Source organism: Patagioenas fasciata, chromosome 4, assembly GCF_037038585.1.
Source record: "Patagioenas fasciata isolate bPatFas1 chromosome 4, bPatFas1.hap1, whole genome shotgun sequence".
In the NCBI taxonomy this organism is placed as follows: Eukaryota; Metazoa; Chordata; class Aves; order Columbiformes; family Columbidae; genus Patagioenas; species Patagioenas fasciata.
This window is the reverse complement of record NC_092523.1, coordinates 77,042,001-77,056,242: the sequence shown is the minus strand read 5'-3', so window position 1 is coordinate 77,056,242 and position 14,242 is coordinate 77,042,001. Positions and strand designations below refer to the sequence as shown.

The 14,242-nt window shown below is 42.4% G+C and overlaps 1 protein-coding gene and 1 long non-coding RNA gene across 2 annotated transcripts in view; one reads left to right on the top strand and one right to left on the bottom strand.

Moving 5' to 3' along the window:
• Window positions 1-703: 703 nt before the first annotated feature.
• Window positions 704-9,156, bottom strand: LOC136100810 (alcohol dehydrogenase class-3). Its single transcript, XM_065836200.2, has 9 exons — window positions 9,082-9,156; window positions 6,910-7,011; window positions 6,157-6,298; window positions 5,956-6,043; window positions 4,957-5,176; window positions 4,173-4,433; window positions 3,322-3,457; window positions 2,413-2,551; window positions 704-1,015 (listed from the first exon to the last, which is right to left on the bottom strand). The coding sequence occupies exons 1-9, from the start codon at window positions 9,091-9,093 to the stop codon at window positions 991-993; spliced, it is 1,125 nt and encodes a 374-aa protein (XP_065692272.2). The 5' UTR covers window positions 9,094-9,156; the 3' UTR covers window positions 704-990.
• Window positions 9,157-9,230: 74 nt separating this feature from the next.
• LOC139827857 (uncharacterized) overlaps window positions 9,231-14,242 on the top strand; it is a 62,361-nt gene continuing 57,349 nt past the window's right edge. The window contains exons 1-2 of the long non-coding RNA XR_011738946.1: window positions 9,231-9,331; window positions 10,409-10,462. This is a non-coding gene — a long non-coding RNA (uncharacterized lncRNA). The remainder of the gene's footprint in view (window positions 9,332-10,408; window positions 10,463-14,242) is intronic.

Genomic DNA, 14,242 nt, shown 5'->3' with positions numbered 1-14,242 from the left:
GATGCTCAAAATTGAATTCTTATGACATTCACATGAGTTAATTTTGTTGTTTACAAATTGTTCAGTAATTCAGCTACCTCAACTATTTTCAGAATGCTCTTGGGATATCTTTCCAATGACAAATGGAAAAGATGTAATTGTCCAACTGTATAACAATGTCTTAGGGCAAGGTTAGCGGTGAGAGAGAACTTGTAATAAGCTTACTGTTTGCATTTAGAGTTTTCTGTAACAGTTCTGATCAGACTCCCTTAAAACATGAAAATTGTCACTTAGTGTCCTTGGTTCACTGAAAAGCACTTTTTAGGTATGAAATGTCTGAGTGGGTAGCGTTCCTGCCTCTGTGCTGCAGTCTGTTCTCTGCCATCTCCTGTGTTTGTTCTGGACCTGTGGCGCTGGTGCCAGGTTCCAATTCAAAGAAATCTCATCCAGTCAGAGCAATTCAACTACAATTAAGAGAAAAAACCTGCAGCCACACTGTGCTCTGTGTTCAGCTTCAAGGTGGGTCTGGGTCACCCATCCTCTGTATTCCCACAACAGCCTCAGATGCTCTTGGAGTTCATGCCCCTCGGTCAGTACAGCTGCAGCACATCGGTGTGGTGAACCCCACATCATTCGCTATTGTCGTGTACACACCTACTGTAAAATCGCTAGAGGAAAACAGTAAAGCAGCAATCAGAGTCTTAACGCTGAATAATTCCAATGCTGTGTTTAGAAATAAGCTTTTTATTAAGTAGATTGAGTTAGGCATCGTTGAATTTGAAGAACAAGTACAGAAATAGAAGTTCCACAACCGGTGCTAATTATTTAACACTACTCCATGGTTACCGATTTTTTTTTTTATTATTATTTAGTATTGAGAATGCTCACTGTACAATACGTCTTCCTAGTCCCAGTGAGTTTTCATTCGCTTGATTCTAACCTCTATCAGAAATTCCGTTATAAAAGGATGGCTACCATGGTGCTGGCCAACTGGAAGGTCCACATTTGCCTCTAAAGATTTAGGACAGTTCGAATGCTTAAAATCGAAAAGAAAAAAAGAAAAATTACCAGTAAGTTCATTTTCTCCTCTTCCCTCCTTCTAATTGCTGAGACACACTTTAACTCAACCTCTGTATCTTAAAGGAATTAAGTTACTTATGCCTATAATATTTATTAAAAATCTTGTCTAAAAATGCTAGTAATGCTTGTTACCTTTGAGTTTTTAAAGTCTCAATAAGATATAAGATATAGTCAATAAGATATAGTCAAAACTGAAGCTTTTTCAAACTATGTGAATGTCATTTTTCAGTAGCTGGCCAAGAATATTGTTCAGGAACATTAATATTGACCAGCATTCCCTCTTAATTTCTTGGAGAATTTTATGTCCCTTTCATTATTAGTTCCATCGGATGTGCTCATGTAGGAATAAAGCACTGAAATGATACCAAAGTTTATAAATGGGAAAGGGGATCAAGTGCTGGATGAAATTAACAAAGATGAAATGCTTCCAATTGTAAAAGCTACAAATGCAGTTACTGTTAACTGATTTATCTAAAATAGGCATGCACATGACATAAAGCAGATTAAGTTACTATTGAGAAAGTTTTATGCAATGCATCAGTAAGGATTGAGATAAAATCTCCCAGTGCTGGTCCTCATTTTCCATTGAGCACATTGCCCGCCTATATCTGTACGGGGCTTTACAGTGATCACCCATTATATCCTCTGATCAGAAGACATTATGGGCACAGCCTTTGTAGGGTGATCACTACTTGTCAAGTAGTGGAGTTGAGCCTCTTTAATAACTTTAATAAAGCTTTAATACAGCTGTGGCCTAAGGCTGCAGTACCAACAGTCCAAACCACCACTTATCTTAATGAAGGCAGAAACTGCTGCACATCAATAAATACAAACCCATCATAGAAATGTTCTACTCCAGTTCAAACTAGAAAAAAAAAAAATTAAAATGTAGCACAGTAAAAGATCATTCCAAGTGATGGATTGTGTTGGTAATCTATCCTAAATAGTTTGAAAATATACTGAAATCTACTGTTTAATTAAAATAGACTAATAGCTTCATGACTTGTAAAAATGTATTAACGTGAACTCCCCTTCAGTCTCCTCACGTTTGTTTTTCTGAGGAAGAAGGTTTAGTAGTGTTAGAAGCCTAACGCTGACTTACACCTTTCATCAGCTTTACATACGTGTGCATTTCCCTTATACATTGTTGTTTGCTTTCCACTCTCTGCCTGTGTTTTGGCACATGCCTAGAAGCTCAGGGAAAGTCTATTTGTTTATCTCAGAACAAATGTGTGTGGTACGTGTCAGCCTTTATCCTCCTGCTTTAAAACATGACAGCAGGCAGGTAACCTGTATTTTGACACTGTCTCATCAAGAAACATCTTCTACACCTTTCAATATTACAAACATTACCTCTTTCCTGCATGCATCAGCTCAAAAGCCTCATTAATTTTGTCGAAAGGCAGAGTGTGAGTCACAAATTCATCAACCTTGATCTTTTTGGCCATGTAGTCATTCACCAGCTTCGGTACATTGTCTACGCTCTTCCAGCCTGAAAGACAGAAAGCGTGCGTTTGTTTTTCCCCTTCCCACCCACCTTGGAGAACAGTGAGTAATGAAAAATATACAACCTTTGCATGAGGTTTTAGCACTCGTGTGCTAAATATGAAAAGCAACCGAGATCAGTGTCCTGTTTGTCCCTCCTGCTCTAGCGAGGAAGGAACATAAGAGCACGTCTTATCTGAACACGTACATGCACTAACCTTTCACTAGGTGAAAGCCCCTCTATGTATCTTTATAACCCAACTACGCTTTGTTTTACATGGAAAAAAGGCAATATAATAATATCAGGTTTGGATACTTTCATGAACTTCAGCAATTAGAATACCCAAGTTCTTGTTAGCTGTAAAAGTCTCGACATGTTTTTGGTGTGATAGCAGACGATATCTATCAAGAACTTGTTGCTTTTTATTTTAAAGCTCTTTAAGCAAATTGTGGGGTTGGGAACGTGCTATATTGATTAAGCAACACAAATATATTTACGGGTGTTCCCATCTCCCCAAAGACCGGGTCCTTTCACCAGACCAAACTGAACCGACCCTTCACTTGGTGGTAACGCAATCTCTATACCACTCTTTCAGTACTGAGTAGCATATGGTTATAAGCTACAAAATATGTGAGATATCACACCAATGTCTGTAGGAATATCAGCTTTTGAAAGTCTTTATCTTAAAAGGCAACACAAGCAAAAGCAAGGCAGCGTGTTCTTCCCAGCTTTAACCCGTAGTAAACTATTTTCCCCCCATATCAGAGGAGAGTTACCTCCAAACGCGGTCCCTTTCCACGTCCGCCCAGTTACCAGCTGGAATGGCCGCGTGGAGATCTCCTGACCAGCGCCAGCGACTCCGACTATCACGCTGACTCCCCAGCCTTTGTGACAAGCTTCCAAGGCAGCCCTCTTAAACACGGGTAAGACAAAGCAGAGCTTTTATTGCCTAAACTGGCACAGGTTGCACTTCCTTTCACCCGTTAACGAATCCCCACATCAGTATTTAAGGAGCAAAAAATACGCTGAAAACTACGTTAAATTTTCCATTGGTTCAGATGCCTTATGGTGTTACAAGATTCATTTTGCTCTTTCTGGCTTCCAGAGAAGTCACTCTGACCTTCCACTTGGAGTTGGGATAAACCACAATCAGAGACAATATAGACCATGTTTCTGACAGTGAGGAATACTGGCCTTACATCCAGTATTACTTCTGCATTTCCAAAGGTTAAAATCATTACTTGAGGAATTAGGGAGGTACTTGTGGTCCTTGAGATTTTACTGTTTGTTGCACGATATATTTTACGTGAGTTTTGTCAATTTTTCAATTGTCAAGGTAGGAAAACTCAGGATTTTAAAGAATTCCCATTAAGGGAAAAAAGTTTGTAGATTATAAGTGCCATTTTCAACCTAAAAAGTAGCATCTGCTGTCACTACATAATTAGGATTGGATGTGAATTGGTCATTTTAGTTACAACAGTTACCATTTACTGTTTAAAAAAACAAATTAATTAGTAGGGTGTGTTTTCTGTAACAAGAAAGCAGCTCATTTTGCTGTTTAGCTAAACGACTGTGTGGCAGTTTGCTATCCGCTCCCTTTACATACTATTGTTAGGCAAACACTCACCATAACTCCAACATTCCCAATGCACTCAAACGAGTAGTCGACCCCCCCATCGGTCATCTCCATCAGCACCTCCTGGATGGGCTTCTTGAAGTCTTGAGGGCTGATGCACTCGGTAGCTCCAAACTCCTTGGCTTTGGCAAACTTATCCTTGTTCAGGTCGATGCCAATGATCCGGGATGCTCCTGCGGTTTTACAGCCCATAATAACCGCCAGCCCAACTGCTCCTAAGCCAAAGATGGCACACGTAGAGCCTGCTTCCACCTAGAAGTCATAAGAGATGCATAACACAGAGAACATTTATCCTTCAGTAATGAGGGAAACATGGAAGCAAATATATATGGCTACAAGACTTTATGACTTAGAAACTATACAGAAATTTAATCCAAAAGCTCTTTGGGTACTAAGCTTTTCTTTTTGCCCAAAGACTTGACTCCTTTCACCTCCTCATGACTCGTGCACACTCACAGCTCTGTCTCGCCTGAGCTTCAAACTATCAGCACGACTTGCAGCAAGATTATGTGGGATTGGAAAAGTAATTTATATACGGTTCGCGTCAAAAGGGATGCAGAATGTTCTACCTGGATTTCCTTTAAAGGGCATCAGGTTCTTCTAACCTGCTCTGGCCTTTATGGAGAAGTTAGAAATTCTTAGCTAAACATCAGCTGAAGAATAAATGGAAATTGGGTACATCACGTTTACAGTCCTAATCTGGTCCCTAAGCTGTCTGTGTACTTTGGCTCACACACCATTGCCGGGACAAGCCTGAGGCAACCGCAGCCTTTACCTTGGCGGTGTTCAGGGCCGCTCCGTAGCCGGTCGAGACGCCACAGCCCAGCAGACACACTTTATCCAGAGGTGCTGCAGCGTCGATCTTGGCTACTGAGATATCGGCCACCACGGTGTACTCAGAGAAGGTGCTGGTCCCCATGAAGTGGTAAATCTGCTTTCCTTTGCAGGTGAATCGGCTGGTGCCATCAGGCATGAGGCCTTTCCCTTGAGTAATTCTTAAGGCAAAGACAGGAAAGTACAGTCAGAGTCTTAAGCACTAAATACTCTCACCAGGCAGTATCTGCTAAGTAGCGCAGAGGTGCAGTTGTGTGATTGCACCGTTATTTTTTAATCATTCCAATAAACCCAGGTGTTCACAGAAATTAGATGCTGAAGTCTTAAAGCTTCGTGCTGTTTGCTCCTCCCCAGCAGCACTGAAAGAAATGGAGGTTATCAAGATGTTGGGTACCAGCAGTAACTGTGCCACTGCCACCTTCCCATCTTCACCTCCTTCAGGGCATTTTCCTTGCACAGCACCTGTCAGTTAAGTCAGCAGAGGTTTCTGTTTGGTTTTGGGAGACCTTTTTCAGAATGGGAGCTGGCAATCCAGCTGGGAAGGTGTTAAGGAAAAAAGAGCTTTCTGTATAACTCTGTGCCACTCTGATAGCTTTGGTGTTGAGCCCAAGAGCTAAATTCCCTGAAGTATTTCCCTTAATTATGGATTAAATATGGAGTCAGAGCATTTATGTTGTCAAAGCTGTGGACACAAGCTAGCAGTTTACGCCATCACGTACACGAAAAAAGAGAAACAGATTTATTTAAGGGAAAAAAAGAAAAGGAAGAATGGGAAGTAGTGCATAACAGGCTTCTTAAAACGTGTACTTTCCAAATCATTAAATGATGCACTAAGAGATTTATTCTTCAAAGATAACTCTTGTCAGTTACTTTTGATAATGAGAACAGGTGTACATTGAACAAATACTATACTGTGTGTCAAAATAAAAAGCATACAGACCTTATCTTCTGGCACAAATTTGTATGGGGATTCTTACAGAACTTGCACTCTCCACACTGGGGGATGTATAGAGGGATAACAGTGTCCCCTGAGAAAGAAGAAAAAAATATTATGTGGCTAGTTAACAAACGAGGCATTAGGAAAATAAATGAAGTTACTCAATTTTCATGGCTTTTATTGTGTTCACTTAAAGCTTCTTACCCGGCTTTACTTTCGTTACTCCTTCCCCCACACTCTCCACAATTCCTGCTCCTTCGTGGCCCAAGATCACAGGGAAACATCCTTCGGGATCAGCTCCACTCAAAGTATAGGCATCGGTGTGACAGACAGCAGAGGCGACTATCTGTGGAGAAACAGAATAGTAGCACAGATCTACACACCTCCCTTTGGCCTAAAACTCGGAAAAATCGCTTGTGGTATGGCCGACATACTTTAACTGGCAAGGCACTATTTTGTACTTTGAAAAAGGAAAAGTCATGATAATATACCTTTTCGTATTTCCATCAACTGAATTCTGATGCTGAAACGGGTAGAAGATGACATCTGGTTTCCTAAAGCCAGACGTCGGTACTCTAAACCATCCCAATGCAGGCTGGCATCCCACATTTTAAATAAGTTGTTCTCTAAAAGGTATAATGACCAGAGTCCACTCAGAACTCTTGGTACTGCATAAATCCAGATTAAGTCTTAAGCACCATGCAGAGCCCCTTTCCACTCACCTTAACGTACACTTTCTGGCAAATAGAGGCTACTGAATAAAATAAACAGAAGATCCAAATAATATCTGATGAAACAGAAGATCTAAATACCCTAATTTCCTTTGTAAAGCCACCTGAGATACTAATGAACTGGCACTATCCATTCAACGTTTCTTCAGTTGGTAAATGAACTGTTCAGCTTTAATACTCAGTCTCCCAAAATACAATGCATACAGCTAACGATTGATTTAATTACCTTGATACGAACTTCATGAGCTTTTGGTGGAGCAACCTCCACCTCCTCAAGAGAGAGAGGTTTACCTGCCTCCCAGGCCACTGCAGCCTTGCATTTGATCACCTAAAAGACAACAAGTGAGAAAATGAGAGAAACACTACTGGCTCTTGGAAAGAATCCCAGATCTGAAATGCAAAAGTACAACACAAAAGCTTAATTGCCCTACATTTGCTCTCAGGAAGCTAAATGACGAGTGAACCAAGATCTGAAATTCGGATGTCATTCTATTATTGAGCAAAATAAGGATAAAATGGGCAGGGTATTGAATAATCTTGAGTTTTGCTTTCTGACCGACAAAACAGCTTTCAGCAAATGTGATGTGCATTAGCTTCCTGTGGGACACTCGGACAAGCTGTGCAGTCAAATCCAAGCCCTTACCTACATAAAGCCTGATGAGGAAAGCTGTCCCAAACAAGACAGATCCCTTTGCAATCTACTCCAGAACAGCATCCCATGCATTTTGGAATAATTCAGTTACACCAGACGACTTGCACTGATTTTCTTCCATGCAAACAAGACCTAAGCCATAGCCATGACAGCTGGAAGCATGAAGCATTTCAGAGCATGCACTATATATTGATATGAGAAAATGACATTTTGCGTATTCAAACTAGCTGTGGTGTTTGTGTGGAAGCACTGAAAGGCAATTAATACAAATTTCCAATTGCCAGCCTCTTCAAAATGTGACTGCCTGGAAGAAATAACAGCACCAAGACCACTTGCTGAGCTTTGCCAGGTCAGATTCATCACCCGTGTGTACGGGAAAATGGGTAGTTTATGACTTTCTGTAGCACTTCTGATGTACAATAAACTATAAGATTTTAACAGAACCAGTTAACCTCGCTGTACCTGAAACAGAACTGCAGACATTTCCCTTGGCTTAAACACACTAAAATAAATACTGCCAACCCTAAAAGGCTTGAAGCTTTGTAGCAGAAAACAAACCTAGAACCCTGAATTCCCCTTGCCCTGCTTTTTATTCCCAGGGTAAATATTATAAAAATGCACTGAATGCAGCACAGTAACTAATTGTGGAGTCACAGCCTGGGCATTGGGCCATAATCGCTAAATGTACCAAAGATTTTGCCAGAAACTCTAAATTCAAGGCACACGGCTCAAGAAGAGCCGTCATTCTGTGAATCATTTACAGGTTTCAATCAGTCCCTCATAAAGTCACTTGTTCTCGCACAGGACGCTGCACAGTCCTAAAATCTGAGGTTCTACAAGCTTAGTTAAACGCAGGATTAAAGAGGGGAGAAAAGAAAAGTCTCCTTATGGGATAAATTCTGATCTTCCCAAAACTAATATTACACATCTGGAAGTCTATTTTGAAGTAATACGTCATGATTGAGACACTTTTAAAGAGGCCGGCTTGGGAAATCACAGTCAGCTCACACAGCCATAAAGGCCCCTGGACTATCGGAAAAGTCCCATCTCCTGACCTTTTGATATTCAAAGCTTTCCACTGCTGCTTTGCTGAAAATCTTGAAGCCAACAACTGGGAAAATAAAACAAACCAAACCAGCTTTCACCAGTTCTTCATTTCCTCTATTAATGCATTAGTACAGGAACACAGCTGTTGAATTGCTGTGCGCTCGGGAGCCAACACTCTCCCAGCACTGTGTGCAAAATGATGTGTTTTTCGCTTCCTTCAAGCTTATTAAGTCACATCTACCGAAAGCCCATAGAAAACCGTGCAAGCTCAAGGTCTTCTGCCTGTTCTTCCATCCCAAAGGGACTGCGCACACCAGCGGAACCCTCGGGTCCAGCAAAGCGCTCGGGGGCTGGTTCCAACACACGGCAGCAGCGCCTGGAGTTCTGCTCCTTATCCTGCAAATACAGCGGGAGCCTCCCAGTGCAAACATCGGCACTGATTCCTGCCGCCCCCTCACACGCGTAGCGCGGGAGTAAAGAGACGCCAGGCCGACCCCCCGCCCCGCACCCCGCACTTCGCTACCGCAGCCTTGGAGCTGGAGCGAAGAAATCAGAGAGGGCCCAAAAGCCCCTGGCTCCGGAAAGCAGCCCAGCGCGGGCGGCGTGGTCGCAGGGCTGCGAGCGCCGTGCAAGCGCTGTGCAAACAAAGAAACACCGTGTAAACAAACAAGCACCGTGCACACACGGCCGCTGCCTCACCCCGCCAGCCATTGCGCGCCGTCCCGCCGGTCGCCGGAAGGGGCGAGGCAGAAGGGGAGAAGTCGCCCCGCCCACCACCCGGTGCCCGAGCGCATGCGCGCTGCCGCCCCCCCCCCCCCCCCCCCCCCCGACGCGTGCGGGGCGGGGTGGAGCGCGAGGCGGCCGTTAGAGTGACCGTTGGAGTGATCGTTGAAAGCGGCCGTTGGGGCGGGTGAGGAGGGCGGCGGTGGACGAAGTGCCTCCTCCTCGGGTATGCACCGAACTCTGCTCTTTAGTGACCAACGACAGGACTCAGGGAATGTCAGGAAGATGTGTCAGGGAGGTTTAGGTTGGACATGAGGAAAAGGTTCTTCACCCAGAGGTGCTGGACACTGAACAGGCTTCCGGGGAGGTGTCACAGCCCCAACCTTACAGTGTTCAAGAAGAGACTGGACAACGTCCTCAGGCACACGGTGTGACCTGTGGGGTTGTCAATGCAGGGACAGGAGTTGGACTTGAGGATCCTTGTGGGTCCCTCCCAACTCAGGACATTCTGTGATTCTTGCCCTCGTTCCCCACCCGGGTAGCAGGGCAGGGGCTCCTGCTGGGGGTTACCAGCCCCTTGCAGCGCTGTTCTCCCTGCAGACCCGAGGGCACACAAGGGTCTGGCCATTTTCTTATGCTGCCGCGTTGCGATGTGGCCGTTTTTGTGGCTCCAGCATGTGTTCTTCACACCTCAATCAGTGCTCAGCTAGTTGAGCCATTAGCACCAAGGTGGGGAAAAAATAAGCTTCAATAACACAACATAAATAACTATAGCGTTTTAAAAGTAACATAAAAATAATGCAAAACTTAATCACTTATGGAAAATGACGAATCTGTAGGGTCAGGAAAGCTGAAGGTAATTCAGGTAGTGAAAGTGCTATACAGGTGTCACATACAGTGAAAGGTGTTGAGAAGGAGCGAAAGGATGTGTGATCAGGCTGCCCGTTCCATGACCTTAAGGCTTTCTACTAGTTACTTAGTGTTCACTGCTGCCGCTACAACCTTGTTGAAATCAAAACACAGTTTGTCCATTTCCTTGGTTACATTCAGCTCTGTCAGCCTCTCTTGTGAATTTCATGCTCTTGGTCACACCTGGTTTGTCAGTGCTTCCAAAACCAAACATTTTATGTTTAATTAAACTCTGCAGTTCTTAACTTTTGTTAGTATCTGACATTCTGGAAACTGCAGGTACTGATTCTGGTAGATAAAAGCGTAAATATATAAATAATAATTGTTTAATGTTCATAGTCCAATTTCAGAGATTAAAGTGGTTGTTTTTTTTTCATTTTTCCTTCCCTTGCAGTTTTGTGATGCCACCTCCAGTGTCGCTGTGTGCTACTGGAAGCCCCTACACATGGTAAGTGCTTTTGCAACTTTCTTCCTGTTCTTAGTACCATGCAAGTAAATCCACACTGAGCTCTTGACTGACCTGTCTATGCTTTGTCATGCGTCTTTCAGGTTTATATGGGAAAGTTCTGTAGGGGAGAGATCCCAGTGCTACCGTGGCTTTGACATTGGGGTTTGTTTTGGTGTGTTGTTCTAGAAGGTACTATGTGCTAATCAGAAACATCAATTTGGATGGAGAAAACATTGCCTGGTTTATTTTCCCCAAACAAAACTGTATGCAGAGAGTGAAGTGGCATGTAACCATCAGATGGCACTGCTTTAGTGACAGAGCTCGTTGTTACTTGACATAGCAACAGTTCAAAATAATTGCTGAAGTGCAGGATACAATTGACTTCAGGCAGACTTATTTTATAGCAGTCAAATTTTGTTTCATCTAGGTTTAGATTTTGTTTTCAAAAATGAAAAATGAGTGTTTCTGTGAAGTTAGCAAAACTTAGTATTGCATGACGGTACAGATGAAGGAGGTGGTTTGCTTCTAACACATCGGTGTGGTGGGATTTCTTTCCCAACCCTGCACAAACCTATTATGTGTTTATATTTACTCCAGAGCTGCAGGGCTAATTCATTACTTTCTTTGAGACTTGTCACTGGAATCCAATTAAGGCTGTGCAGATGCACATGCGGTATTAGGGAAACATTGTTTACTGAGAAGACCTTTATTCTAGTGTTTTCTTGGTAGGGAAGTACTAAAACTCAAAACTTTTAACGAGTTATTTTGGTGTTATCTCATTACCTGTGACCTTATCGTTTTATCCTTTATAAGTAGCTAAGAGAATTATGGGTAACTTTTATAGCAGGGTGAAGTGAGGTCCATGTGCAAAAGTTACTGTAATTTGGCAGACAATATGGAATTTGTTAATCCTTGATAACTTTTTGTGTGTTCATGATGTGCTGTGTAATTGCTCTTTGTGCTGAGGGCTCTTCAGAAGTTCAAAGGACTATGGATTGGGATAAGAATTGCTCAAAAGAGGCCAAAAGGCATTATAGTGTTACAGGTCCAATGTTCAGCAGCACAAGAAGGGTCTGTTTAGCGGAATGACCTGCTCACAGTGGCAATTGTGTTCTCTGGGGACGTTTTTGCACAGTTGTACTGTAACATTATGTGGGACTTGGTGCTGGAAATCTATTAAAAGCACAACAGCATTTGCAAGAAGGAGAGCACATCCATGTAATGTGTATAAATGTTACATGATAAGTTATCTACTGCTCTGTATATGCTTCAAATAATATAGTGCTAGCTACTGTCCCTTATTGCCTTTCGATGCAAATGCTTCCATTTTGTGTGAGCTGCACTTTCTTAAATGCATATGTGGCCAGTCTCACGTGGTGTTCCCCAGGGCTGGAACATGGAGGGTTGGGCTCTTCTGCCAAGTGACAAGCAAAAGGACAAGAGAAAATGGCTGCAATTTGCACCACGGGAGGTTTAGATTGGATATTAGGAAAAACTTCTTCACCAAAAGGGTTGTCAGGCATTGGAACAGGCTGCCCAGGGAAGTGGAAAGTACGGGGAATTAATTGAATATAGAACATCTCTCAAATGCTTAATTGTTGCTGAGTATTCTGTACCTGTCCCAGTTAAATATAGCCACCGCACTGGGCACTAATACACTGATACAGTAATATTAATAACCTGGATACTCCGAATACTGTATAAGATGTGCCCCAACAATCCACTGGTTTTGAGGGATATCTGCTGAACAGAAGAAAAGCACCGGACCTGTCACTAGTTAAATGGCAGATCTGTGCTGGTGGTATTTCTCTTCTCAGAGCAACTGCCATCTCTGGGAAAAGCTGTTTGCGTTACAAGTGTCCATGCAAAGGGCTTATTCACAGGTATAAAACTTAAGTAGTTGTTGACAGAGGAGTTATTTCTGCTTCTGCTGATGATCTAGGTGGTTGCTAGGCTTCTCTGTACTTGGGGCTTTGTACAACTTTGATCACACAGCAAATACAGAAGGAAGGAACGGAAATTAGGAGAAATGAGTATGTGTTTAGTATATTTCCATTCTGACCTCAAAGGAATCAGCAAAGGCTTTCACTACAACACGCAGCCCAGAGTCGTGTGATCCTGCACAGCGGTTTGGGCAGGACAGGATCAAATGATGTCCCTGAGGAACTGGACAGACTTCTTCTGCGAAATGCTCTGTTTCAATACAGGCTGCAATTGCAATATATCAGGTGATTCACGTGTCCTTCATGCCTCTTACCCTGTCAGTTCTCTCACTGGATTTGGTGGAGCAAAGATGTGGTTCTTCTCCAGGATTAGTTGCTTTCATGTGCTTTGCAATCATCACTCCACTTGGAAAGTGGACTGATGGTTAAATACTTAGCTGAAAACAAAAATATTCTTGAGTCTGTTCAGACAGACCCATTTTACACAGATTTTGAGTCTTATTTTAGTTGGTGTTGGTTTCTATTCAGTTTTCTGCATGGTGCAAGAGTGGGAGAGCAATTCCAGAGGACAAATGCTGTATGGCTGATTTCCCATCTGGTTGCTAGTGTCTGAAGTTTGCAACAACAAATTTTACAAATACTGTGACGGGTAATGTAATCATTCAGTTGCCTCCTAGATAACATTAATACATATAGCTTATGTTTTGGTCTCACACATAAGGACGTAAACGGTGCTACATGTACTGGTATTCCCTGCCTCTTAGGACGTGTCCAGTCTCTGCTGTTGAGCTTGTAGTCTACAAAATGGTTGTGAAAAGGTCTCTCAAATGTGTCATATTATTTTTCCTTAAACATCCATGTGTTGCTCTCCTCTGTCAAAGTCCCAAACCCAACAGTGACGTGAAGAAAACACAGATTTCGGAACTGCTGACTCCCTGCTCGCAGTTGTGAAGGGCTATGGGGAGCTGGCATCTCTGCAAAACATTTGGAATGGATGTGGATGTCGGGGGGAGTTGATGCTGGGATCCTGTTGCTGTGCGGCTTTGTGTGAACCTTAGGAAAGGATTTTTTTTCTTATCTGATTAATAGAGGGAAAATAAAATCAAATTTGTATGTCAGCAGGCATGGATTTAATGAGTAGCTTTTTAATGACAGGTAGTGTATATCTGTATTCAACAATATTTCGTATCCTGACTTGCTCTATGTGTTCATGTGTCAGATAAGTTTTAATAACTGATCCGTGGGTTGAGATGTTTGTACAGATGGACACAGGCCTCCAGGTCTTGGTCTTTGTCTCCCTAGTCAGTGCTGTGGCTTTGTGAAATAGACTCTGAAATGCACTCATGAGGACTAAGTACAAATCTTATCTTATCCCCTGCCTTCAGTACTTTAAACCCTTCAATAATTTGTAATTAAAAGACAAAGGCAGATATTCATGCCTTATTAATGCCTCAGCGTTATAATTTTTATCTTCAGTGTAACTGGGCACCGGTTTCAGAGATAATCTTTGCATTTCTACTGTGAAGAACAAAGTAGATTATATCCTAGCAGCTATGGCTTTGCATTTGCTAGCAAGACTGATAATCTACTATTCTCTAAGGTGTCCTGTTGCTTTAATTTCCATTGGGACAACAATATCTTATACAAAATGGAAGCGGGAGAAGACAAATGAGGTAAGGAATGAGAGAGTTAGATCCATCCTGACGTAGTATACTTTGAAGAGGTATAACAAAAATATTGATAAAGGTCTATTAAACATGTACAGTCAATTCTATTCACCCTAGTGAAGGAGGATGGCTGAAGGAAAACAAATGTGATAAAATAGAGAATAGGAATT